The 27479-nt window shown below is 40.9% G+C and overlaps 2 protein-coding genes across 11 annotated transcripts in view; one reads left to right on the top strand and one right to left on the bottom strand.

Moving 5' to 3' along the window:
• Positions 1-14041, top strand: part of AGXT2 (alanine--glyoxylate aminotransferase 2) — a 66061-nt gene extending 52020 nt beyond the window's left edge. For all 9 annotated transcript variants that reach the window (XM_075588007.1, XM_075588000.1, XM_075587952.1 and 6 more), the window contains 6 exons: positions 3768-3860; positions 4543-4675; positions 7092-7180; positions 7701-7850; positions 10927-11025; positions 11594-14041. In XM_075588007.1, coding sequence (XP_075444122.1) covers positions 3768-3860; positions 4543-4675; positions 7092-7180; positions 7701-7850; positions 10927-11025; positions 11594-11701 — 672 coding nt within the window. In that variant the 3' untranslated portion in view covers positions 11702-14041. The remainder of the gene's footprint in view (positions 1-3767; positions 3861-4542; positions 4676-7091; positions 7181-7700; positions 7851-10926; positions 11026-11593) is intronic.
• The window catches only part of DNAJC21 (DnaJ heat shock protein family (Hsp40) member C21), a 26844-nt gene continuing 12775 nt past the window's right edge, over positions 13411-27479 (bottom strand). The window contains exons 7-14 of one of the 2 annotated variants that reach the window (XM_075587914.1): positions 27367-27454; positions 26283-26459; positions 25639-25681; positions 24825-25003; positions 23384-23426; positions 21863-22041; positions 21390-21471; positions 13411-15880 (exon numbers count right to left, since the gene is read on the bottom strand). In XM_075587914.1, the coding sequence (XP_075444029.1) occupies positions 15731-15880; positions 21390-21471; positions 21863-22041; positions 23384-23426; positions 24825-25003; positions 25639-25681; positions 26283-26459; positions 27367-27454 (941 nt within the window). In that variant the 3' untranslated portion in view covers positions 13411-15730. The remainder of the gene's footprint in view (positions 15881-21389; positions 21472-21862; positions 22042-23383; positions 23427-24824; positions 25004-25638; positions 25682-26282; positions 26460-27366; positions 27455-27479) is intronic. The other variant, XM_075587923.1, reaches the window with a different exon arrangement.

The following is a 27479-nucleotide window of genomic DNA, read 5'->3' as shown; positions in this document are numbered from 1 at the left end:
ACAATGCATAGCGCATACCATGACATAATGAAGTTAACCTCTCGCCTCCCAGCCAAAGAAACACATTTCATAACTAACAATGGCTCCGCCTCCCAGCCAGGAACCTAAATTACCATCACAGCCAAACCATTCCTGAGACTATGCTCACACATTAAAATTATTATTATTTTTTTTTAAATGAATATAACATATACATTAACAGCAGGTGGGAGGTGGGTGGCTACTGTAACTTGATCCAGTCTTCTTCACAGGTGAGTGATACCTTGCTGCCTCTGTACTTTATTTCTATCACCAAATTCCCGCCTAAAATTGACTCCACCCCACCTATTGCTCCTCAGGCAATGGTTTCCCCCTTCCCGTTAGCCTAGCAACACACCTTCAACCAATCAAAACACCAGCCTCTGGTAGCCACAGGATGCGGTAGTGCAGAGCACAGCGAGAGGACAGGACTCCACAGGACAGCAGTCATGAAGGGTAAAAAAATATTCTTTATTGGCACATCATGGTGCAGACAGGTATGGGTGCAAGATCTCCTCCTCTTACGCGTTTCACGCCTATGTGGCGCTTCGTCAGAGAGTGAGTGTAAGTGTGCTGTGTTCCCCTTCTTATACCGAACTGATTGCCTTCAATAGCATTCAGCCGCCATAACCGGAAACCGGAAGTGACGCGGGTTCACCCAGAAAAACCGGAAGTGACGTGTCGCAATGTATGCGAAGTGCTGAGTTGTTTACAAACCAACCATGTAGTCGTGGTGATTTTCACGTCATCTCCTCTGGTAAAGAAAAAAGAAAGATAAAAACAAAAGGGAAGAACACAGCACATACACCTTGCAGGAATGTGTTTAAAATAATTTGTGCAAGGTATAGCAATAAAAACAAGTGTATGATATCAGCAGTATACAGAGGACCCCTAAGGGGTATATATATCCTTATCGGAATGTGTATGTTATAAAACTTCACATGATAAGTATGTATTTGCACCTTCTTATGCGAATTTATTTATGGGATTTTGGGAAAATATTCACATTTTTGGTGACACTAATCCCTTCCGTCAAAATATTATTTTTTACCGTCGATACATTGACGATCTCATTCTGATATGGAGGGGAGATTACTCTACATTAGGGAACTTCATTGATTATCTCAACGACAATACTTTCAATTTAAAATTTACGTCATTGATTCATATTAATCATATAAATTTTTGAGACATTAATTTGTATATAGATACTGATTGTAAAATTCAAACTAATATATATCGCAAATCTAATGCACGCAACTCCCTCCTCAGGGCCAACAGCAGCCATCCAAAATCATTACTTCGTGGCATTCCAACAGGACAGTTTCTCAGACTGCGCAGAATCTGTTCTACTGAAGAGTCTTTTTTGAAGGAATCAGAGATACTAAATGACAGATTCAGAAAGAGAGGATACTCAGAGAATGTCATTCCATCAGCCTTTGAGAATGCCATTAGAAAAGAACGTAATGATCTGTTAAAAACTCCAACACAGAAAAAAAACGAAACACAAACATGTTTCTGATCAGAATTCGGAAACCCCCCTTTTTATTACAACTTATAATAATCAGGCTAATCATATTAAAAAAAAATCATAGAAAAACATTGGAGGATTTTACAGCTAGATAAAGATCTGACTGCTGTTGTGTCAAACCCTCCTAAATTTGTGTACAAAAAAGCTAGTACAATTGGCTATCATGTATCACCAAGTTTATATGGATCTAAAGGTTTCCATAAATGCGGGGATTGTACCTATTGTAAATTTGCTACTCCTTTGAAAGAGATTACTAGTAAGGTAACAGGCAAAAAATATAAAATTAATCACTTTATGACATGTAAAACAAATTATGTAGTGTATAAACTGAATTGTGCTTGTGGCAAGATCTTCATAGGTAGGACGATTCGTCCACTGAAAATTAGAATTTCAGAACATCTTCGATCAATTAAAAAGAATGATTTAAACTTACCTGTTTCTAAACACTTCACCGAGTGCCCCCATGGTTCAATTGACACATTTACGTTCAATACCCTGGAACATATCCCCAAACATACTAGGGGAGGTAATAGGGAGAGTAGACTCAATCAAAGGGAAATGTTTTGGATTTATACCCTCTGGTCATTATCACCCGGGGGTATAAATACCGATTGGGAGCTTAAACATTTTTTGATATAATGATTATGTTTTACCAATGATTATAGCTTATGATGTATAGTAATGTTTAAACATTATATATCTGCATAAACTTTGTCTCTCCCACACCCTTATATATCTTAATTCAATATGATATTATCTTTGGGTGTGACATATTCTATTCATGTACTGTATCCATAGTAATGTCAATTTGTTTGGCCCAATACATACTTATCATGTGAAGTTTTATAACATACACATTCCGATAAGGATATATATATACCCCTTAGGGGTCCTCTGTATACTGCTGATATCATACACTTGTTTTTATTGCTATACCTTGCACAAATTATTTTAAACACATTCCTGCAAGGTGTATGTGCTGTGTTCTTCCCTTTTGTTTTTATCTTTATTTTTTCTTTACCAGAGGAGATGACGTGAAAATCACCACGACTACATGGCTGGTTTGTAAACAACTCAGCACTTCGCATACATTGCGACACGTCACTTCCGTTTTTTCTGGGTGAACCCGCGTCACTTCCGGTTTCCGGTTATGGCGGCTGAATGCTATTGAAGGCAATCAGTTCGGTATAAGAAGGGGAACACAGCACACTTACACTCACTCTCTGACGAAGCGCCACATAGGCGTGAAACGCGTAAGAGGAGGAGATCTTGCACCCATACTTGTCTGCACCATGATGTGCCAATAAAGAATATTTTTTTACCCTTCATCACTGCTGTCCTGTGGAGTCCTGTCCTCTCGCTGTGCTCTGCACTACCGCATCCTGTGGCTACCAGAATATCTACTTCACCCAGCAGAAGCACGCACATTCAGGAGAAAAACGGGCATGGTTTACGTGAGTTTTGTTTGCTATATTGCAATTACTGGGAGGTACCATACAGGTGACTTTAGGCGGTCTTGTGTCCTTATTGGGAGTGATGTGGTAGGGTTTATATATATCTCTGCTTACACCACTTACCAGGACTATATATACATGTCCTTTATGTACGCCCACCTGCATACCCCAGCACTCACTATTCTTTAAAACCTACCGTTGATTAATGCTCTTCAATCAAGATTGTTTATATTGCCATCAACCCTGGTCATTTGGAGCACTATTTGAGAACATTGTTCTTTTACCCTGCAAAACACCAGCCTCATCTCTACCTTTTAACAACCTACACCTTTCCCGCCCTATTCACCAGCTTCCCATTAACCAATCAGGGGTCATCCCCAGTCCCATGTCACCCTATAGCTAATTACCTTTGGGGCTTTCATGGTAGAGGGTGTCATAGGACTGGACAGTGAAGGTCTGTATGTGGTCATGCACTGTCCTACACTATAATGTAGCATATTCATTTCCAGATGCAACAGAATTAAAGCACCTCATTCATGTAACACCATGTCTAATTCATTTCAATAATTATACTGTGTGCTCATTTGCATGTCAGTTCCCAGAACCCCTCACTGCAGTCGATGACTCAAGTAAAGAAAGGGATATATACATTTTGAAACCACGCAGTAGCATCACACTTTCACGACTGGCTCCCCATTAATCCTTCACCTTGTGAGCATCCTCTACAGCTGCAGGGGTTTCTGCCACCTGATCTTGTTTTGCAGGGTGTGGGAGGAGCTGTGCAGTATCCCAAAGGATATTTAAAAGAAGCATATCAGCTGATACGAGAGCGAGGAGGACTATGCATTGCAGATGAAGTAGGTTTACCTTATCACACGTACTGTATAGATTTTTGTGAATCACTTTAGGATATTTTGTGTTTGTTTTTTATGAGGCTGGTTTCAAAGGCCAGGAAATATTGTTAGTTGTGTGAACAAAGATGTGTGTGTAAAAAAATAAGCATACACACAAACGCATTATAAGAGAGCGGCTGCAACAACAGTGCCGGCAGTGCAGCTTGATAAATGACCATGTAGCTGTACTGTAGGTCTGAAACGTCGCTCTGTGCTTGGTTTGTCCAGTCGGGAGGAGAGGAGGGGGGGTACCAAAGAACAATTCCTGCACTCCTAACAATTGGCTTAAAATATGCTAGTGACATTTCTTCAGTTAGAACCCAAGTCTCGTAATAAAGGAATCATTTGGTTGCATCTTCTGATCAAAACATGACTCAAGCCTGATTGTAAACCATTTTGTCATTGATGCTTTTTACACTCTACAGAAATATACTTCTTCCCTTTTTATGTTGTATCACTTTACATATGTCGGCTTCCTTTTGCCATATGTTTCATAAGAACTCCTGTTTGTGCTGTCTCTTTATTACGTGCATATTTTATTTGTTTTAAGGAGGATTTTCTGAAGGAAACCGGTGCTGGAAAAAAGTGTGTCGTTTTGCCTAACTTTTTCATCATTTTAATAATGTGTGTATTCTTGATTTCGAAGGTTCAAACTGGGTTTGGAAGAACAGGCAGCCATTTCTGGGGGTTTCAAACTCATGATGTCATACCGGACATTGTCACAATGGCCAAAGGAATTGGTAATGGATTTCCAATGGGAGCTGTTATAACAACACAAGGTACTTAGTAGACTCTGTTTGATAAAGAAAAGGTGCTACAAACGTTTCCTGTGGTGACTTTGTAACAAGTATTTATCCTTTAACACTAGACTAAGTGCGCACAAAAACTCATAAGTGATAACTATGTTGATAATAAATTGAACTAAGGATGTGATTACCGTAGGTGAGAGTGAATATTTAATTATAATTACAATTTGATACTATTTATCAGACACGACATGGGACAACATTTGCAAATGGATACAAAATGTAAAAAAGCACAACAATGTCAAATGCAGTAAGTGTTCCGATATAGGTGCTGCTTCTTCAAAAAGGTTCAGAAGGCCTCCATGACAGAGAGTGATCTAGAAAAAAACCCATCACACAAAAGCACAACCAATAGTGTATTATTTAATGTAAACCAGTTTAAATCTGCATAAAACCTTGAGGTATCGCACTCAAACAACCATAGCAGATTCACATTTGTTGAGTTTTTAAATAACTCCGATCTTTGCCGTCCTCTGGATTCGTGTTGCTTGGACCTGCGTCTGCTCCGTTCCCCAGAATCCTGTGTAGAATGTCGCGGGACGTCACATGCAGTCAAATTGCCAGGCGTGGCGGCCGTCCCATCAGGCACAGTCAATTGAACGCCGGATTACAGGTTCTAAGGATGAATCCTTCACAAATATTAAAACGTGTTAACTGGACAAGAAACCAAACGCGTTTCGTAGGAACCTGGCTACTTCATCCATCAAGGGAGGTAACTCAACAAAGTGCATATTTTATGGTTGTTTGTGTGAGAGATACATCATTTTTTTATGCCGATTTTATACTATTTTTACGTACATTAATAATAATACACTATGGTGGTTGCGTTTTTTGTTTTTTTATTTCTCTTGTTCATGATATAGTACATGAACAGGTCTTTAAATTCACCGCAACAAGTAATGATCATGGGTCCATTAGCAGCATGCAGCGTTATCTTCAAAGAAGGGGCCATGTTTGATGGCTGCCCAATATTTTATGAATTATAAACAAAACATTTTTATTTTTTAGTTTTAATTTCAAGATCTCCCACCTTTTGGTTCAGGCTTTCTTGGGTGGCAATCCCCACTACACACTACAAAATAGACATTGTATACAACATATTGGTACCCAGTTATAGACTTGTTAATATGCATGGAAACTACTGGTTGTACTTTCTTTATTCATTTTTGGTATCACGCCATCTTCTATAATATTCCCTGAAAAAAAAAACAGGTTTCAGCCATACTGTAGATTGAATTGGCAACCCGAAATTGACATATACTGTATTTCCCAGTAGCCAGAAAGACAAATATCAACATCACCATCATCATAGATTTGATATAAATAATAGCTCTAACCATTTAGAAGGGGTAGTTGCTTCAAGGGGAAATAATCACCAACATTGTAAATAGGAAACAATGATTTAGATTTAGCCCCATAAATATGTAATTTAACGTACTGGTCCTGGAGAAGTGTAGATTTGTTGTACATTTTGATACTTAAACACCACCCCATGCTTATATCATATGCCCTTTATATTTTATACCTGCTTGGAGACTCCAATCCTTGGCTCTACCTGGACAGTGATTGTATACTTCAACATATGATTGTCTAGCATATGGAACATAGGAGTTCACTCTCCATTTTTTCTGATACTTTTTAGGGGACCAACATCTAATATTTTCGTATGCACAGTGGCGTCTGAAGTCTCAAAGGTTTCATGTTGAAGTGCACAGCACACTTGAGAGACCTGCGAGGCCCTGATCACTCACTTAATCCAAGAACTACTCATGTTCGTCCCCTAAAAAGTACAGCACGATAACAGACAATGACACTGTAATGCAGGCCGGCACAACTCCAGTCCTCGAGGGCCGCAAACAGGCCAGGTTTTCAGGATATCCCTACTTCAGCACAGCTGGCTCAATTAGTGGCTCAGTATGACTGAGCACTATGACTGAGCAGTATGCCTGAGCCACTAATTGAGCCAGCTGTGCTGAAGTAGGGATATCCTGAAAACCTGGCCTGTTTGCGGCCCTCGAGGACTGGAGTTGTGCAGGCCTGCGTGAGTGTAATGACTACATATGAGTTGTAAGGAGAATTTAGCAATGAGAAAGGAAACAGTACTTTTTACCAGAGCTGCACCATTTAGTTTCTCCTATGATTAATGTTTTGGAACAAGGGGTGGCCTACTCCAGTCCTCAAGAGCTACCAGCAGGTCAGGTTTTCAGGATATCTCTGCTTCAGCACAGGTGGCTCAATCAGTGTCTGTCTTCGACTGAGCCACCGATTGCGCACCCATGCTGCAGCAGGGATACCCTAAAAACCTGACCTGTTGGTAACACTTGAGGGCTGGAGTTGGCCCCCCGTGATAGAAGCCGTCAGCCTGATCGGTTTGTATTTCTTGTTTCAGAGATTGCAAACTCCTTTGCCCGCGCACAACACTTCAACACATTTGGAGGGAATCCCATGGCGTGTGCCGTGGGCTCTGCAGTACTTGATGTAAGATTGCTGTGCATGTATTTCACGTGCAGGTCAAGGGGAGCAGAAATGACTACAAATGTAGATATATTTTGAAGGCCAGAGAAATGCTGATAAAGGCAAAGTAACTTTCCAGGGTGTCTAATGGGACAACATGATCGATAACCGTGTAACTACAGATAAAGCAAGACTTACTGTCTGCCGTGCCACCACCGCACTGATCGCGGCACCAGAGGTTTAACCCTTCCCATTCAGAAGCATGGACCCCCCCCTGCAAGGCGATCACTGCAGATACCGAGCTGGGGCTACATCTTGTCATGATATCATGAGAAATTATGTATTTTGGTCAATCTGGTGCTTCAATGGTTAATGAGCTACAGTTTGAAGTTAAAATACAATATTAGGGGTTTCTGACTTGTCATAAATCTGTGGGACTGCCTTAAACAGACAAAGATATATGGAGATTCTATTCTCTTATTGTGTTACATGTTATGTCATTTCCACTTTCATGATTAATTTTTTTAATTCAACTGCTGACCAGGCCATTGAGGAGGACGGCTTGCAGAACAACAGTCAATTGGTAGGAACCTACCTGTTGCTGGAGTTTGCAAAACTGCGGGATGACTTTGAAATTGTTGGAGATGTTCGTGGCAAGGGACTAATGATTGGGATAGAAATGGTTAAAGACAAGGTAATTATCTTTATACTACAAATACAGAGCCCAGTGCTGCATCCAATGGCAAAAATACAGTGAAATACCTCTATATCTCTTGAATAAAAGGGTAATTTAGTTTAACACTTTGGCCAAGTAGTGTAAGCCTGTGAGCCCCTCCAATGCATGACCATAATTCACAGGTCCTAACACTGATTACAATTCTTACTAACCTGTACAATACTAGGAAGAATTATCATAATTGGCCTGTCATAATCAGCTGCATGGTTCTAAATCTGATTGAAATTCGTATTTACCTGGACAATACCAGGAAGAATACTCTGTATTAGATCTGTCGCAATCCGCTGCATGCAAAGACCTGTGCACATGGAAAGTGGGATGGGGCGAGCTTTAAACCTGGGAGGGAGGGGCCAACCTCCCAAACAGCTGAGACCAGCTGGACAAAGTTAACAAACACACAGATACCCAGTATAGCCTTCAGGACTGGAGGGGACTCCAATGGATTGTCAGGAGAGCAATATGCACAGCACTAAAGCACTAGAGGCATATGATAAACAATAACAGTGTGAGACCGGCAGGCAGATTATTGGAGATAAGGAAAAAGCAGAGGAATTAAACAAAATCTTTAACTCTGTGTGTTTAAGAATCAGTTTCAATAGTAGTGCCGCAGAAGGAAACCACAACCTCCATATTAATGAACAATTGGTTAACTTAGGAAGAAGTTAATAGGTGGCTTGATAAAATTAAAGTAAATAAGGCACTGACCCCGATTGCATACACCCAAGAGTTCTTAAGGAGCTAAGTCTAGTAATAGCCAAACTATTACATTTAATGTAACACAAAATTATAAACAGCACTCACAATAGAGAGTAGATATATAATGCGGGGTGCCGTGGACAAGAGAGGACCCAAACCCTCTCAAACACAATACACAATAATGAAATAGTCTAGCACTCCCTAAATGGAAAAATTGAAAATCACTAGTATGCAACCAATAAGTACATTTTAATGAAAACACAAATGAATCAAAAAACATGCAACGTCACAAATATACAACATAAACATATAGGTATTATCACATATAACGTGTGTGAAGGAAGGATATACAAGGGAGACAAGTGGAAAAAAATGGGGATAGTGTGTGTGTCGGGGTGGGAGCAAAACAGCACAAAAAGGGGGGGTAAGTGGGTATATAGGGGGAGTACAGGGGGGCAACGTTTCGGGAATTAACCCTTCGTCAGGCCCGTTCCCCTATGTCCCTGAGGGACAAAGGGTACTTCTCTAGCCCCTAAACCCACATGCACCTGTAAATGCCCAAAATAAAAACAAGAAAAAACTCGACTAATCCTGTGATATATAATATCTAAGTCAAAAGATGCAATATCCCTGAACCTACTAACAATACAGTCCTCCACTAAACCTGGGTCAGATCTCAATTGTCAGAAGAAAAAGGCAAAAAAGGAACAGTGTATCCAGCAACACCAGAATAAATGCAGGTCTAAGCGTTCAGATAATCTATAAAGTAAATTAGCAACATGCAAACCAGTCAGTCCACAGTCCACAGGGATATGCTCAAATGTGCCTGCTGCTATCACCAGCTACAAACGGGTTAATTCCCGAAACGTTGCCCCCCTATATACCCACTTACCCCCCCTTTTTGTGCTGTTTTGCCCCCACCCCATCCCCATTTTTTTTACCACTTGTCTCCCTTGTATATCGTTCCTTCACACACGTTATATGTGATTATACCTATATGTTTATGTTGTATATTTGTGACGTTGCATGTTTTTTGATTAATTTGTGTTTTCATTAAATCTACATGTTTGCTGGTGACACTAAATTGTGTAAGGTAGTGAAATCAGAGCAGGATATAATTTCTCTCCGAAGGACTTGGAGACTGGAAACTTGGGCAGGAAAATGGCAGATGAGGTTAGGGGAATCCTTGATGGAGAAGGATTTAGGAGTGCTTGTAGACAGCAGGCTTAGCAATAGTGCCCAAAGTCATGCATAACTGCAAAGGCAAACAAGGTCTTACCTTGCATTAAACGAGCAATGGATGGAAGGGAAGTAAACATAATTATGCCCCTTTATAAAGCATTAGTAAGACCACACCTTGAATATGAAGTACAATTTTGGGCACCACACCTTAGAAAAGACATTATGGAACTAGAGTACAGAGAAGAGCCATGGACAATCTAACTTATAATATGCTAGCTAAATTAGATTTATTTACATTAGAAAAGAGGCATCTAAGATGGGATATGATAACTATATACAAATATATTCAGGGACAAAATAACTATTCAACCCAAGGGCAGTACAAAGGACACAGGGTCATCCCTTTAGGTTGGAGGAAAAGAGATTTCACAAGCAACAAAGGAAAGGGTTCTTTATAGTAAGTGCAGTTAAAATGTGGAATTCATTACCTATGGAGACTGTAATGGCAGATACAATAAATTTGTTAAAAAAAAAAAGTTGGAAAGGTATACAGGGATATAGCAAATAAGTAAACATGAGAAGAAGGTTGGTCCAGGGAGTAATCTGATTGCCAGTTCTTACAGTCAGGAAGGAATTTATTTTTCCCCTTATGAGATATATCATCTAATGATGTCACTGTGGTTTTTTGTTTGCCTTCCTCTGGATCAATATACTGTAAGAACCAATAAAGAATAACGTATTCGTTGTCCAAATTTAGCATAGGTTGAACTTGGACGCATGTCTTTTTTTCAACCTCATCTACTATGTAATATAATATGGATGATCTAAAATTAGGTGCTTTGGTCCATATATTTTCCCCCCCCTTTTATTTAGCATCTAAAAAATTCTGCTGTGACCAAAGTAACATACTTTGTCAATAAATCAGTTTTTAAATGTGAAGGCCTTGATAGTGGGTCGAAACATTCAGGATCTTCTTACAGTTTTCCATACTTAAAGTGTCAAAGTGTATTGTGAAGATGTCCGCAATCCATGATTAAGCTCATGGCAAGGTTTCCGGCCTCTCTGCATTTAATGGGTAAATACATTACCGATTAGGAACAATCCTGCATCTGTGTACAATGCTTTACAAAATACTTCTGCTTGGACCTGGTTTTAGACGACTTGCCAGCCTCTCCCTGTTGAAGACATGAGCCTCATCTGGGAGGACTGCAAAGACATGGGAATACTGATCGGGAAGGGAGGACTGTATGGCCAGGTAATGAAGAAGCTGTATAATAAGCAAATTTCAATGCAGAGTGAAGAGAAGCAGGGGGGGGGGGGGGCAGCTTATTTGCAAAATAATAATTACATTTGAATAATGAAGGGAACAAAAAAAAATAGACTGCATCAGTCACCCCACCCGCCGCCCCAACAAAGGTGACATCCAACGAATTAATATACTGTACATTGGGGTTGCAAACACCCATATATTTTTTGTACTGCTGGTCACTAGTAAGAAAATGAGAATCAATCTGTAGGATAGATATATATATATTTTTTTTTTTTTAAACGTAGGCAACAAAGCCATGTCAGTTGTCCAAGGACTTCTATCCACTTCAGTGAAAAATCTTGCACCGTTTCCAGGGCATACACATGTATTAGAGAATTTGCATTGGCATTTGTTTTTAAGAGATTACATTCCAGAATATCTTCCCCCGAAAAGCTTTGTTACAATGTACTTTTTGTTCCTGCCTCAGAAATGTTTGCCGTTTGCACTTTATCACCCAAACAAACTCACACTCTGTATTCCAACCGTTGTTGTTTTTTTTTTCTCCCCCTGGCAGACGTTTCGTGTGAAACCTCCCATGTGCATCACGAGGGAGGATGCGGACTTTGCTGTGGCAATTTTCCGGGCAGCATTAACCAGGCACGTGGAGAGATCAGCCAGATAGAAAGTACAGCAGTTTGACAGCAGGCTTTTATCTTGTTAGCAGAAAGAAAAAACTGAATTGTGCAAGAGTTTAGGCTACTGCATTTAAAACGGGAATGTCAGATCGGAAGAATAAGACACTGGCGTTGGCAGTACACAGACATGTTAAAATAAGGGGAATACATAGTTCTTGGTCATTTCTAAACTGCAAAATCCAACCCCCAGTACCGACACAGAAAATCTTGTACAAATAGATCAATACACACAGCCAAGAAATTCTCCAGCCATCGGTATTGGCATTAATGGTACTTTAAATAAGGACTTGTGAAGGCAGTATACATACTTCATCCAATAGAGAGCCTGCGCGTAATGCAGAACAACAATTTTGAGTTCAGAATGCAAGAAATTACAACATCTTAGACATATTTAAATAAAAAATAAAAAATCTGCGTAACCACATATATTGGTGATTTTCTTAGCCAAATGTTAAAGTATTACAGCCTCTATATTTGGCTAACATCTGCTAATCTGGTGCTAAAAACAGTATTACTTATGTTGGTCAGAGGAAGAAAATAAATCTCAAATATTTCAAATGGATTTGATAAGATCATTCGGTGTGGTTGTGTGTTCCAATTGGGGTTTTTAATAATGTCAAAACTAGAGAAATAGTGCTGCAGAAAAATTACTGGACTTATTAAAGGAAACATTCATCATTTGCCTGATAAATCGCTCCCTGTGGGTGAGAACCGGCTAGGAAGCAGCAGGCAATAAACGCACTTATTGTAAAGAGGTATAGATCAAAGACAGGCAGCAGTGTTCACAACGCTCAACAGCACACGGATGTCAAAATGGAACAACATCTATATCAATGGAATCATTATTAAATCCACTTATGAAACTTCATTCAAGTTTATGAAAAGGGGAGTATATATATATATATATAAAAAAAATACGTTTTAAGAAATGTGAAGGTCTATTTAATATTTCCTTCAGTAGTGAATACGTTTGTGATGCTATTAATACACTGTTTAAGGGAGCAATCAAAGCCGACAAATGTGCGTGTTTTTTTAAAATATATAATTAAAGCAAGGGGTCTCTGGAGCTGAACCCCATTCATTTCAGCTCCAAAGTCCAACACCCCCCCCCCCTCCCCTCCCGTCAGATACTTGCCTACTTGCCTCCAAAGTAGGTCCCAGTAGCTGCCCTGGCTCAGCTAGCATAGCTTTCAAGTTTGAAGCTCACATGTCACATGGGCCAATAGGAAGCCGCACCAATGACACCACGGCTTCCTATTGGCCCGCAGAGCCTGAGATCTCTGAACAGGGGACATATTGTGAACCCTGGTAACAGAGAGCGGCTACCGGCACCTAAATCATATGCAAGAATCTCCGCAAGCAAGCGGTCTCTGGAGCTGAAATTAACGGGCGGGTCAGCTCCGGAGACCCTGTGCTTTAACCTTATAATATTATTTTTTAATTATAAAACTGAATGTTTTGTTTAGGAAATAGAAGAGTTTGAAATATTAAGTACCCAGGAGGTTAAAAAAAAATCTCTCCCGGAAGCAGTCAAAAGATTACTACGTTAACCTCAGATGCTAGAGATCAAGACAATCATGATTTAACGGTCAGTAACACTGATGTACATAGTAAGCATTTCACACATAGCAACACTCGTTTTGGTAGCTCACAGCATCTGATTATGCTGCTCAATGTATTTAGTTTGAATGGGGGACAGGACAGCTGACCGGAGGGGAGAAGTATATCATGTTGCCTACCACTGATATATCCCACCTCTGCCAAGCAGTTTTGGTGCTACATATTTTAATATGGCCCCAACCACTAATACAGTACCTATGTGTACGTACACATACATGTATGCATTTTTTCCCAACAATGTAAGTGTGTTCGTACACATACATTATTGTACATAGTCAGGGACAAATGCATATGTATATACAGATGTATTAGACTTTGTTCTCTTCTGCTGGTAGATGGGATATTCTGCGTTAACACTGCCATTAAATCCTATGGGAAGTCTGATAACCTGTGGTATAACAGGATGTTGTTTTCTGGGGGAATAGCCAAACATGCTTCATTTGTGAATACATCATTCACTGCTGGATGTAAAATGATATGTTGCAGCACCATATGACCGTTCTAACGAAGCTACGCTAAGCCGCAGGACACCTTACAGCTCCACATCACTTGACAAACAGGCAGAACAATTAATTTCACCTGCATGTGCCTTAAGGCTTCAAAACATTTCACCAGCTCATGTTTGGCAATTGTTTACCATATGCAGATGTAAATACAAGATTGTGGCTTTAATTAAAAAAATTAAACCTGTTTCTAATAAATTGTTACTTCATTTGTTTTATTGAATAAGTTGCGGGTCTGCATTTCCTGAATTATATACACATGTATAAAGCAATAACAATGCTTGGTATTAAAATAATTTATTTCCTACTATACATGTCAGAAATATTGCACCAGTTTTCTATGTCGTTGAAGTCATGGGATTAGACCGCGTTCGTGCCATTGCCCATAGGTTTCCATGGTGTAAAACACAGCACCAGTGATCAAAAGTTAACAAGTGTCGCTTAGAATTGGAGATTTTTTTCTTTGATATACACACCAGTAGCCCTTGTTATTGCAGCAGGGAAACCTTAACGCCTCGCTCTTTAAAGTAGCAATTCCAGGATAGAGTTACACATTGTAAAGGGATTAATGTGCAAGCTTAACACTCAATGCAAGACCTACTGTGTCAAGGTTAAAACGGACATATATAGATATATCTATATCTATATATATAATAAAAAAAATATTACCTGAACCAGAGGACCCTCCATAGCCAATCCCTGGGTCCCAGACATCTGGGGATTGCCACGGTTCAGAAGCAGTGGAACCGGTCAGGATAAGCTAAAAAATGGCCACAGGGTTAAGCCTCGTGTCTTTTTTTTTGTGTGTCAAAAGCAACACACAAATTTAAAAAAAAAAATTTGGGTTCCCCGACGTCAGGGGAGCACTGGTCAAGCTCTGGGTAACCGACCCCCTCTCCCCCCTCAGATTCAGGAAGCTTAAGAAACAAAAAAATGCCTAGTAGGTGGAAGTGCGGCTCTAAACACTATAATAAAGCCGTTTAAAAATAAAAAAAAATAAGTTAACGTTCATACGAGAACCAAGACAATAAAAATAAGGTTACAGAGATTCCTCTGTAAAAAAAATACATTAAAATTTTTTAAATAAATAATAGTTCCTCTCCCAATGTTTACAGAACAGATTTGGGGGACATGTATGTAGATGTGATTTTTAATTGGCTTCGAACGTGCGTTACACTGAAGAGTCACTCTGCGGCCCTCCCTTGTTTCCTAAAGAAAAGCTCAGAGATACCAACTCCTGTAGGTCACACTGGGAGAAGTATGGGCAACGGATAAAGGGTAATTCAAGGCACAAGCTTATGTAACCCTCGATTAGCCAGAGAACGTGTGACGGGCGCCACTACAGTTCAGCAATCTCTTCTTGTAAAAATGCACTGTTGCTCTGCATATTGCTGTACATATTCTACTTTAAACAATGACATTATTAGCACATGCTACAGAGAAAGTGAACAACCTTATTTTTTACGGATCAGGGAGCAATGTATAGTGTGTCATTTAATTGAAAAAAAATACAAAGTAGGTAGGTGGTAGATCTACAATTCAGGTCTAAGGCAAGACTCAACAACAAATGGATTTACGTAGAAATGCTACTTTAAAGACGTTTCCTTGCATGAAAATGAACAGAATCCCTTCACCGCCTTCCCCAGAAACTGCAACAGAAAACAGCCCTTTATATATCTTGCCAGGTCTCCGATGTAGATTTTATACTGGAACAATAATTAGACAGCTGAAAGTTTGTCGTTATACTTTGCATTGCCTTATCAAGGTTAATTTCCATCTTAAATAGTAGCACAGTGCTCCACACTGTTGGCAGCTTTGTTATGCTCAACATGTTAGGACCGGTGGTTATAGTTTGCAGGTTTTTTACTAGCTCAGTTCTTCACAACAGGAATATTATTTGTTTCTACGTTTTTCTTTTTTGGTTTTGCTATTTGATGTGGTGTTGATTGCCAACGCATGTCCTGTATTCTTCAGGTGACTAAACAGTTTATTCCGAGTTGGAAAGTCACAAGAACACGTGACGCAACGCAGTGGGACGTCACTCTGGAATAAAAGAAATAAAGGATATTACTGAGAGGGGCGCGTGTGTGTGGGCAGGATTGGCAGGGAATGTATAGGAGCTTAATACAATATACGGTAGGCAAAAAAAAACTTCATCTAAGTTTTGAAGAAAATCAGACGGCCAACTCAAAGAAACCACTAAACCGTACAGAAAACCCCCCACAAATGAATTCCGTAATGTTCTTTTCCTAGAATAAGGTTATGGCAGTGATATGTATGGGTAGCTCCACCCATCAGTCTTGAGTAGGACAGAAAAACAAACTTCTGTTGGTGTGCAATAAAAGGCTCCTCTCACCTGCAGTGCGTCTTTAGGATTTCCCCAAGCTAAACCTCTCTTGCCATCTAATAGGGACGGCGGGAAAAAACTCCCTGCCATGAACTTATTCCTTGAAAAGAACAGTAAGGAATACATTTTCTATTTTCCCATTCAACGTTCTTGACGGTGTGATATGTATGGGACATACCCAAGCAGTCATGCTGATGGTGGAAAAATGAAAAGGATACTCGAGAGGACAAAAAACCCCAGATGCCCAGAATCCTTTTTGTACCAATTTTATTGCATCATAGCTTGTAACACGTGGCGTCTAAAGCTGGTGTCAGCCGAGGACTGGATGTCAAGTTTATGCTTTATAAATGTGTGGAGAGATGACCACACTGCGGCTTTACACAATTCAGAAGGAGAAGCCAGTGCACAATTCAGAAGAAGCCAGTGCTCTGAGAGCCCATGATGTAGCCATCGCTCTACTTGAGTGAGCTTAGAACCCTTCATGAACTTGACTCCCTGCATGTGTCTCAGATACAAGTGGTAGTGTCGATGCTGCCTGCCCCTTTCTGGTACCCTGTGAAAGTACAAATAGTCTGACTTCCTAAAGTCCTGCACCTGTTTTAGATTGTGCTCCACACATCTTTTTAGGTCTAGTCTGTGTAGCTGTACTTCCTTTGGATGTTTTTGCTTGGGGAACAGATCCGTGCTTAAATAGTCAAAGTGTTTCCGGGGTGTCTTCAGAATGGATCTCATAAATTGAACATCCAAGTGCCCCTCGGGGAGACCTATAGTCTCCCTTACTGAAGGTCTATCGAAATATATGGATGTTTTTTGCAGCCTCTTGTAAGCAAACTACCTTCTTTTCTTATAAATACCAAACATCTTTTGAATGTAGTAGATGAAATTGATTGGAGGCCTATTTATAGATGGGTTACCATGGATTTATCTTCCTTATATTCTTCTATTAGATATGAGGGTGGTATGAGAGCTATAAAGCATTTATTGGTAAATTATAGCAAATATCCAACAGTACTGTACAGATTTACTTTTTGCTTGGGGCACTGAATTTTCTATTGAGAATTATTTTATGTTTCATAGTGTTTACTAATCGCCAGAGATCTGGAACAACTGAGGGTGAAATTCATCCCCTCCTAGTCAGCCTATTTATGGGTTAGTGGAAAGCTGTCCACATCTTTAGAGATAGTAACCCATATACTGTAGGTCACATTTTGCTTTTAAATAGACGTTATGTAGATGATCTGATCTTTGTTTGGAATGGGACATAGTTTTGGAATTTTTTACATGGGCCAATTATAAAAATCCATTTAATTTAAAATTCACTTACATTAGCGATCCGGTAATGATAGATTTTTTTGGATGTCACTTTGAGGATAGGGGATGATTTAAAATCAACCACACAGATGTATTCAGAAAATCAAAAGCAGGCAATAACCGTTCGAGAGCCGACAGTTGCCATCCGAGGTCTACAATATATGGTATTCCAAAGGGTAACTTTTTGACAATTAAGAGGAATTGTTCAGACGATTATACATATAACATGCGTTCTAAAGGAACTGTGGGCTAGATGTAGGGAACAAGGATATCCAGAGTGGATGTTGGGTAAAGCGGTCCATCAAGTAAATCAGATTAATAGGCAAAACCTTATTGCGGATACACTGAGTGTTACCCAAGAGAATTGCTTAAAGGAATGTTTTAAATGCATGAAAACTAACTGTTTTTTTAAAATAGATTCTCTATCTTTACCTGGAAAAACATTTCAGGAGAGATATATTGACAACAAATGGCTTCTTTACTTCACAACCTGTCCAAACATCTCTTGTTGATTATCAGGGACTTCAAACAATACTATAGTTCCCGAATTAACATCTAGATTCCCAAGCAAAAGCAGCAGTTTCTTTCCCCTCAGTATGTTGACCTGTCCAATCTATTGATAAATCTGGTATTTCTAGGTATTTCCCACCATCTTCAAAACTAAATTGTGTTGATTTGAACATACTTCCTCAACCAATCAAAACCTCCTACATGTTGAGCAATGGGTTTAGAAAACACAAACTAGAAAAGATTGTCAGTTAGTTAGGAGAGAAGGAGTCAAGAGAAGTACAGGAGGAGGGAAAGAGAAGCAGAGCTCAGAAGGTAATTATGATCATAATTCTTGTGAACTTGTAAATCTGTATATATAATGTGTGTTATAGCAATGTATTGTTAGGTAGTATGTACTGTATTGTATTGTTTTGTTAGGCCTGTAATAAGTCCAAACCTTATAAGGAAGTACAGGTAAACCCCGTTATAACGCGGTTTTCCCGTGGCTCCCGTTTAAAAAAAAAAAAAATTTACATTTTAAAAAAAATTATTTTTTTTGCACACAGCACACACAGCACACACAGCACACACAGCACACACAGCACACACAGCACACACAGCACACACAGCACACACAGCACACACAGCACACACAGCACACACAGCACACACAGCACACACAGCACACACAGCACACACAGCACACACACATCACTCCCACCCCCTGCAACTCACACCACTCTCCCCCCCCTCACAAAGAAAACAGAGTCGGGCCCCACAGCCCATTTCAGAAGCCCCCCCAGCCCATTCCATTTCAGCAGTCCCCCCCATGTCAGCAGCCCCCCACCCCCTCCTCCCATGTCAGCAGCCCACCACTCCTCACATGTCAGCAGCCCACCCCCCTTCACGTCAGCAGCCCACCCCCCCCTCACATGTCAGCATCCCATCCCCCCCTCACATGTCAGCAGCCCCCCCCCTCCCTCACATGTCAGCAGCCCACACACACAGTGCTGATGACATCACTCACCCCGTTTCCCGCTATCTCCGGAGCAGATCTTTTCGGCTGATGCCTCTCCTCGGGGTTCCCGAGCTGTCGGCAGGCAATGTAGGCGCCACCTCACCCTCCCTCACGGAGCAGTGTCGGCCATCTTGCTCCCGACTTGCCCCGGATTGAAGCCTCTTCCTGCGGCTGTTGGTCGCGTTCGTAGGGAGGGGGAAGACACACACACACACACACACACACACACACACACACACACACACACACACACACACACACACACAGTGGAGTAAGGGGGGAAGCACCAAGACTCGGCTCTCCAGCCTCCCTGCCCGTTTGTGCCCGTCAGCTTCCCCCTCGCAGTCCGCCCGCATCGAGCGGGCAAGCACGGGAACCACCACCACCCCACCCACGTGCACAGCCGCGCAACACAACCCTCCTTCCCCCCCGCGCGCGCCCATCTCCCACATCCCAGGTGGCGGACACCCCTTCAGAGGACAGCCCGGGCATTGGACACTCCCGATCAGGCGCGCGGCGGCCATTTTTGTTTAAATTAGCGCGCCCCCGTTACTAACGCGGTGGTCTCGGGGTGGACCCCGAGCACCGCGCTATAACGGGGTTTACCTGTATATGTAGAATTACTGTGTAAGTCTCATATTTTGTTGTTGTGCTCTAATAAATATTAAGGTTTATATAATTGAGTCGGATCACTGTTGTGCCATAAACTCTCATAAACCAAAGGGCATGCATGTGCGAATGTGTTTCATATTGGAACACATATCTATACATTCATCTCCCTAAATAATAGTTTGCCATATAATTATATTATTATAAGCCAGCAATACTTTTATAGATGAATACACTATAAATTCATCTATATTTCTATTTCTGGATAAGGCCAAACATTATAGGTAACACTGAGCTCTACACGAAATTGGTAGAACCAGTCAGTTTCGTGACGGATTACAGTTTGGAATATGGTGCTGTGTGGGATGTGGTGAAGAAACCGACGCCACTTCTGAATTTGGACAACAAATTAGAACATTTGGTGAATGAAGGTTGTAATTTTACAGCTAGGAGAGCTATGTCTCTTGGAAACATGTCTCCAAGTTTATATAGAAATAATAAGTTGAAAATACAAACTTGGTTAGCTAATGCAGACATGTGGTTCTCAAATATGTAAATGTTGCACATTTGTTAATAAATCCATTTTTTTTCTTCAAGTATAATCACCAGAAAAATCCTTTTCCATAAAATAATACTGTACATTCATTGTAATTAACTCAATAATGTCCATCGCCGTGTCACTGTGTCCTTCATCCACAGAAGAAAAGTATTAATTTGATCCGGAGCTTAGAGTGCTGCAGCTTTAAGGCGTCCACAGGATTTCTTCCTCTCTAAGGCTGCGCTTATAGTGCCGGCAACGCGACGTCGCGTAAAAACAAATGCATTGAATCTGTAGCATGCGCTTATAGTATACGCGACCTAAATCTCTGTAGTCAGTAGAATTTGATTTTTACAGTGACGGTCTCACCATGTGACAGGCTATAAACCAAATCAGATAGCTTCTGATGCAGAGAGCGAGAGCGATCGCGCGAGAGCTCTGGTTTCTTGATATATATTTTATGATGTAAAGCTTCCACTGATAACCTTGAAGTTCCCTCCTCAGGAAGTCCTACAGAGGTACTGTATAATATAAGACAAACACATGATTAAGTTCTTTGAATAAACTATGAGCTAGTATTCGCCCTGAAAGTTGGCAGAGACCCCTTGCTGTATTGCTCTCCATAGCTGCTCAATCACCTTCAGAGCTCAGCAGCAGCATTCTACTGGGTCAGCTGTGTGCTTTATAGTGCCCCGCAAGGCTTCATCAAGCTTAAAGCCGTACTTGCGGTCCCGGCCGACACGATGGTGTGTGCATCTCCTCGTGGGGTCCATCTCCCGCTGCGCTCTGAAGCGGCTCTACAGTCCGCAATGGATGTTTTTCGGGCCTCCGGTAGCTGTCACAGGAGCATCAGTGGAGGAGACAGAGGCTGATAGAACCAAGTACACTGCTAGTTCTGGGGCGAGTGTCCAAAAAACAACAAACCTACTCTACTGAGGACAGAAAAAGACTAACCACAGGTGAGAGGAGCCTTTTATAGCACACCTGCACAAGTTGTGTTCTGTTCTACTCACGACTGATGGGCGCAGCTACCCATGCAGGTCACCGTCATGAACGTTGAACGGGAAAATTTTAATTAAGGATGCCCAAAATGTAATAAAAATGAATCCTCACTTATCTCTGCTTCTATTTCTATCAGTTACTTCAGATTGACACAAGATCAAAATACGTTTATACATTCAATCATATTCCATAGTAAGGAGGAAGCACAACTACCCCATTGCAAATATCCCCCATGTACCTCTGCTTGTTGCTCAGTGGCTGCTGCTGGCTTAGAAGCTTTCTTCAATTCTTTTGATTTCTTTCCTTTAAGTTTTGGTGCACTAGAAATATGAAACAGTGTTTACCCACAATGAAGTATTTGCATTGTTTCAAATGAAAGTAGCAACCCCCCTAGAAGCCTTTATTTGTTTAACTCAGGTCCTCGGAGCATGTCCTGCTCTTTATAAAAAAGAAACCCTTTTTTTGTAGTGTTAAAAATCATACATTTCCCTAATCTCTAGGTTCTGATCTTACCATAGTAACCTTTAGACAACCTCTGGGGAGAGCTCCATTTTAACCTCCCAGGCACTTAATATTTAAAATGCTTATTGCTCATGAGCGGAGCACTGGATTGAAAATCTAAAAAACAGGGTTGCAAAGGTCAAGAGGATCTTTCCCAATGTATTCTAATTTAAAGCAGATCTATGGGCCCACAGTAGGGAAGTTACTTACATCTTTACTTCATTGCTTTGTGTGTCTGCCTCATTTGCATTAGATGACACTGTGGAGTCTGTGTCTTGGAGGCTTTCCTGCTGTTCTGTGGCACTGTTCGGGGTTGGCCTGGTCACTGCTGGTTGAGCAATCGGGTTTCCATCAACACTTGGTTCAACCACAAAGTTGTCAGCAGAAGTCTGACAACAAGAAGAATCCCACAATGTTAGTTTTATACGACATTGCGTAGTTCTGGGACAGATTAAGGACACCCCAACCTAAAGCAGACCCACTGATCCGCCAGCCAAGTCACCACTGATGACTACAACCTACAGTCCACAAATACAAAGATTCTGGGCGTGCAAAATGATGACATAAGTTATGCAGGCATACCCCGGTTTAAGGACACTCACTTTAAGTACACTCGCGAGTAAGTACATCTCGCTCAATAGGCAAACGGCAGTTTACGCATGCGCCAGTCAGCACGTCCTGAACAGCAATACCGGCTCCCTACCTGTACCAAAGCTGTGCGCAAGCGGGGAGCCTACAGAGCCTATTACACACGTGTTATTAACATCAGTTATGCACGTGTATGGCGATTGCAGTACAGTACAAGCATCGATAAGTGGGGAAAAGGTAGTGCTTCACTTTAAGTACATTTTCGCTTTACATACATGCTCCGGTCCCATTGCGTACGTTAATGCGGGGTATGCCTGTACCTTTTATTTGGCCAACACTAGTGTGCAGGGACCTTTTATTACACAAGTCTCTTCGTGTGTACAACCAAAACACAAGGCTCATTGGGTATTAACTAACGTGTATTGATTAGTGGATACATCTGTAACTAAGCTCTTTGAACACATTAAAATAAGCATACTTGTGAATACAATATTACAGAATTAATGTATCACAAGGTACAATGCATGAAAGTGTGAGGACGCAGCCAGAGTTAGCAATGTTTCATTTCAACCTCTAAAACATCTTAAAATTACTTTTACATTTCAGAAAAAACTTGGCAACTCTGGCTAGCCCAGTCGGACATCCACGGTATAAACCCCTCTTCAATTATGACATAAGGGAACTACTGATTGCTCTCCCCCAGTAGGGAATAAATTAAACCCAGAGCTAAATGTAACCTCGCGGAGACATAACCCTCACAGTAACATCCAGTAGGGAATTCGATAACGAGAGAGGACACCATCCAACCAAGAAAACCCCCACACCCCTCCCCACTGTGTGTCCCCCTATTTCTTGTATTTCTCATTACCAATAAATCACAGATTTACAGCAATGTGTAACAGTTTGTCCATGCATGTAAAATTGTGTTTTCAATAAAATTTAAGTTATAAAAAAAAAAATATATTACTTTTACAGAAGCCAAGATGTATTGGGGCAGTTTTCATAAGGCCTGTGTAACTGAAGAACTACTGTAGATGTGAAACTCTGCACATGGTAGCAGTGTACATTACTGCATCATAACATCAACACTCCTAGAAGACTTTGAAAACATTACATTTGACTCCATTGAATTCCAGAACCTACCTGCATTGGTTTTTGCTGCTTCTTTTTTTGCTTTTTGGAAAGTCTGAGGGAAACACAAAAATAACATACATAAAACAAACAAATAGACTACACCGCAAGGATATTTGCTGGGGGGGGGGGGGGGTGGGGAATAAATAAGTAAGTGAAAATGTACAGTTTACACAACACATTAGCGATGTGGTCCTTGTGGCTCACTGCCCAGTTATTTATATACCTATTGAAGTTTCAATAACTGTCTGCAAGTCAATAAAAGATCTCTCATCTTCAGCCCTTATTGAGCCACTGCTGGACGAAGGCCACATCAATTAACTTCCAGTTACTGCCACTGCAAGCCTCTTCTGCACATTGCAACAAAGTTTTTTTTTATTAATGCTTAATTTTGATAGTCATCCTGGCCTTTTAATCTCTTGGTCGTAGTCATTTCTTCTTGCGATATGGTTAGGCCCACTGCTATTTTAATTACTTCACCTTTGTGATGCCACAGACTTTTGTTTGGTTTCAAACCTATGCATTCTTTTTCCTGTCTCTTTGGGTAATACCCAGCATACATCTCTTCATTCTGTCTGAAGTTTCTGAATTATTTTTGCATTTAGCGACCAAGTTTCCCATCCATATGTGACCACAGGCAGAACACACTGATCGAATAGTTTATTCTTGAGCCACAGTGGACGGTTCCCTTGAAATATTTTCTTGTTTCTTCCAAATGCGCTCATACCCATCTTCATTCTCCTAATGATTTAATGCCAAATTCATGGTTACTAGCCGGCCAGGAAAGACAGTCTTCAACTTCTTCCAGTTCTATTCCATTTGTTTCCATCTTTGCAGGGCTGACACGTTTGTTGAAAGACACATTCCTACTTGCTTTGGCAAGCTCCAATTTGTTGCTGGAGTCCTTCTGGACTTGTGACAAAAATAACAACGGTCATCTGCAAATCGTAGGGGACTCAAATATTCACCGTCGATTTGTATTCCTTTTTCTTCCCAATCTAATCTAATGAACAATTCAAGTGTTGCAGTGACAATCTTTGATGACATGGTGTCACTCTGGCCACATTCCCTTGCTGATCCGCATCTTGCTTGTATCTTCATGTCATCTAATGGTTCTTAAATCGTAATTTTCCTAATCCATCTTCTGACTTTATCATGGTAACCTTAAGATGGCACCGGGCTCTGGGGAGAGCACAATTGTGACCTCAGACACTTAATTTCAAATGTTTATTTCTCCTGAATGGAGCACCTGACTGAACAAAATAGAAACAGCGTTGCCAAGAGCAAGAAGAGATCTTAGAGAGTACAAAATGTCAATCAGCACATCTTAAAGGGGTAATTTATCCGTTTGTAATCAAACAGCTTTGCATAAAAGGCTACTAGGAGTTTCCCGATGTATTCTAATTTAAAAAGAGGATATAGAGCCGCACTGTACTGTAGGAAAGTTACTTACGTCTTTACTTCATTGCTTTGTGTGTCCGCCTCATTTGCATTAGATGACACTGTGGAGTCTGTGTCTTGGAGGCTTTCCTGCTGTTCTGTGGCACTGTTCGGGGTTGGGCTGGTCTCTGCTGGTTGTGCACTTGGGTTTCCATCAGCACTTGGTTCAACCTCAAAGTTGTCAGCAGAAGTCTGACAACGAGAAGAATCCCATGTTAGTTTTATACGACATTAGTTCTGGGACATAGATTAAGAACACCCCAACCTGAAGCAGATCCACTGGTCTGCCAGCTAAGTCACCACTGGTGACTGCAACCTACAGCCTAGAGTCCATTGATCACAAATACAAAGATTCTGGGCGTGCAAAATAATTTGTTGCAAATTATGATGCCTTTTATTTGGCCAACACTAGTGTGCACAGAGCTTTTTTAAAAACTTCACAAGTCTCTTCACGGGTACAACCAAAACACAAGGCTCATTGGGTATTAATTAATACACCGATTACTGGATACATCTGCAACCAAGCTCGTTGAATACATAAAAATCAGCATACTTTTGAATACAATATTACAGAATTAATGTATCACAAGGTACAATGCATGAAAGTGTGAGGACACAGCCAGAGTTAGCAATGTTTCATTTCAACCTCTAAAACATCTTAAAATTACTTTTACAGAAGCCCAGATGTATTTGGGCAGGTTTTATAGGGCCTGTGTAGATGTGAAACTCCGCACATGGTAGCAGTGTACATTACTGCATCATAACATCAAAACTCCGAGAAGACTTTGAAAACTTTCAATTTGACTCAATTTTAATCTAGAACCTACCTTCACTGTTTTTTGCTGCTTCTTTTTTTGCTTTTTGGAAAGTCTGAGGGAAACACAAAAATAACAAATAAAACAAATGGAATAGAATACACTGCAAGGATATTTGCTGGGGGGGGGGGGATGGTAAAATGTACAGTTTACACAACACAGTGATGTGGTTCCTGTGGCTCACTTCTTTATATTATACCTACTGAAATGTCAATTAAAGTGTATGTGTGTGGGGGGGGGGGGGGGGGGGGGGGAGAAAGGATGTGCAGGGGAAGGACGTAGGCAGGGCTGGGTTGCGAGTGTGCGTGTGTGTGTGTGTGTGTGGGGTAATAAAAATTCAGCACGGCTCTGTTATTCTCCCTTGCAGATCAAATAGAGAGGTCTCCTCTTTCAATCTTGGGTGGGTTCTGCCCTTAATAAATCCCACCATCTTTCTGGAGTACAGGGTTTCCCCCTCCACCCTCACAAGGACATTTAATAGGCTGTCACTAGGGGCGTAGAATATATAAAAGATCCTACAGAAATTTGGATCATTTCAATGATGGTTACTGATAATGCATTAATACAATTTCATATTATATTATTGCTATACAAGGGCCATTGTACAAACAAAAATGTTCAATAGGGGAAACAGATGTAAACAATCAAAAACGTACTTTGGCTTGGGTATCTCCTCCACTTCCTCCTCTTCTGAAGTTAATTCCTCCTTCCCATGCTGGACATGATTCTCATCTCCTGCTGAGGCACTGAACTCCTCTTCCTCCTCTTCTAGTTGCTGCCGCAGAAGTGCTACCATCTCCCGATGCTTCTTTGATTTGTCGTGATTCTTCATCCTGTTTTATGACGAGAACAAACCCCTCAAAACCAAACCAGCGAGAGAAGCTTCCTCCCGAAGACACCACGGTCTTTAACCATGGAGCACAATGTACAGAAAAACAAAGCTTTCATCAACCTCTAGCACACCTACTAGCAGCTTGTTCCATGAACCTACTACATCAGGAGTGGCCAACTCCAGTCCTCAAGGGCCACCAACAGGGCAGGTTTAAAGGATATCTCTGCTTCAGCAAAGGTGGCTCGATCAGTGGCTCATTCAATGACAGCCATCTGTGCTGAAGCAGAGATATTCTTAAAACAAGATCTGTTGCAGGGCCTTGAGGACTGGAGTTGGCCACACCAATGCTAGACCATGCTAAGCCTGAGAGCATTTTCTGGTCCTTTCACTTAGATCAATTCTGCAAAATCGGTGCCTGTATCAGCTCCACTGTTCAATCCAGAAAAGCCAGATCGGTGGTTAAACTGCATGAACACTCTATGCACAGGACTGGCAAAAAAAATAAATAATAATAATAAATAAAGAAAGGAAATCCCAGGTTAGCCGAAATATTGTGTCGCACAAATCCCCCCCCCCCCCCCCCCGAGCCCTCATCTCACAGCACCTGTAAATTCGTTTTGCCATAGTTCAGATGTCCCACGGTAGTAGTATTTTACTCTGCAACTTCTAGATTCATTGCAATCTGAGGGTATTGGGAATTTCTATACAAGATTTTGCAGGCCCCTATAGCAGCAAATGAGTGAACAGCAGATTTGGTGCCTTCCCCATACACTGTTTACGTCCTTTAATACACCAACATCTCACTGCTATACATACCATATATTATCTGCACTCACCTATGAAACAGGTATTGAGAGAAATCAATGAGACATTAGCGCTAAAACACACACAAGGTATAACCAACTTACGCTTTGTCGGTCTTGAACGCTTTATCACAGGCTGGACAGTAAAGATCGTCATTCACATCATCTTCTTCACCTTCGTCACTGGCTCTGCCTATTGGGTGAAATCATTTTGGTAT

This window comes from Ascaphus truei, chromosome 1 (assembly GCF_040206685.1).
Source record: "Ascaphus truei isolate aAscTru1 chromosome 1, aAscTru1.hap1, whole genome shotgun sequence".
NCBI lineage: Eukaryota > Metazoa > Chordata > Amphibia > Anura > Ascaphidae > Ascaphus > Ascaphus truei.
The sequence above is the reverse complement of the archived record's forward strand: the minus strand, read 5'-3'. Positions and strand labels throughout refer to the sequence as shown.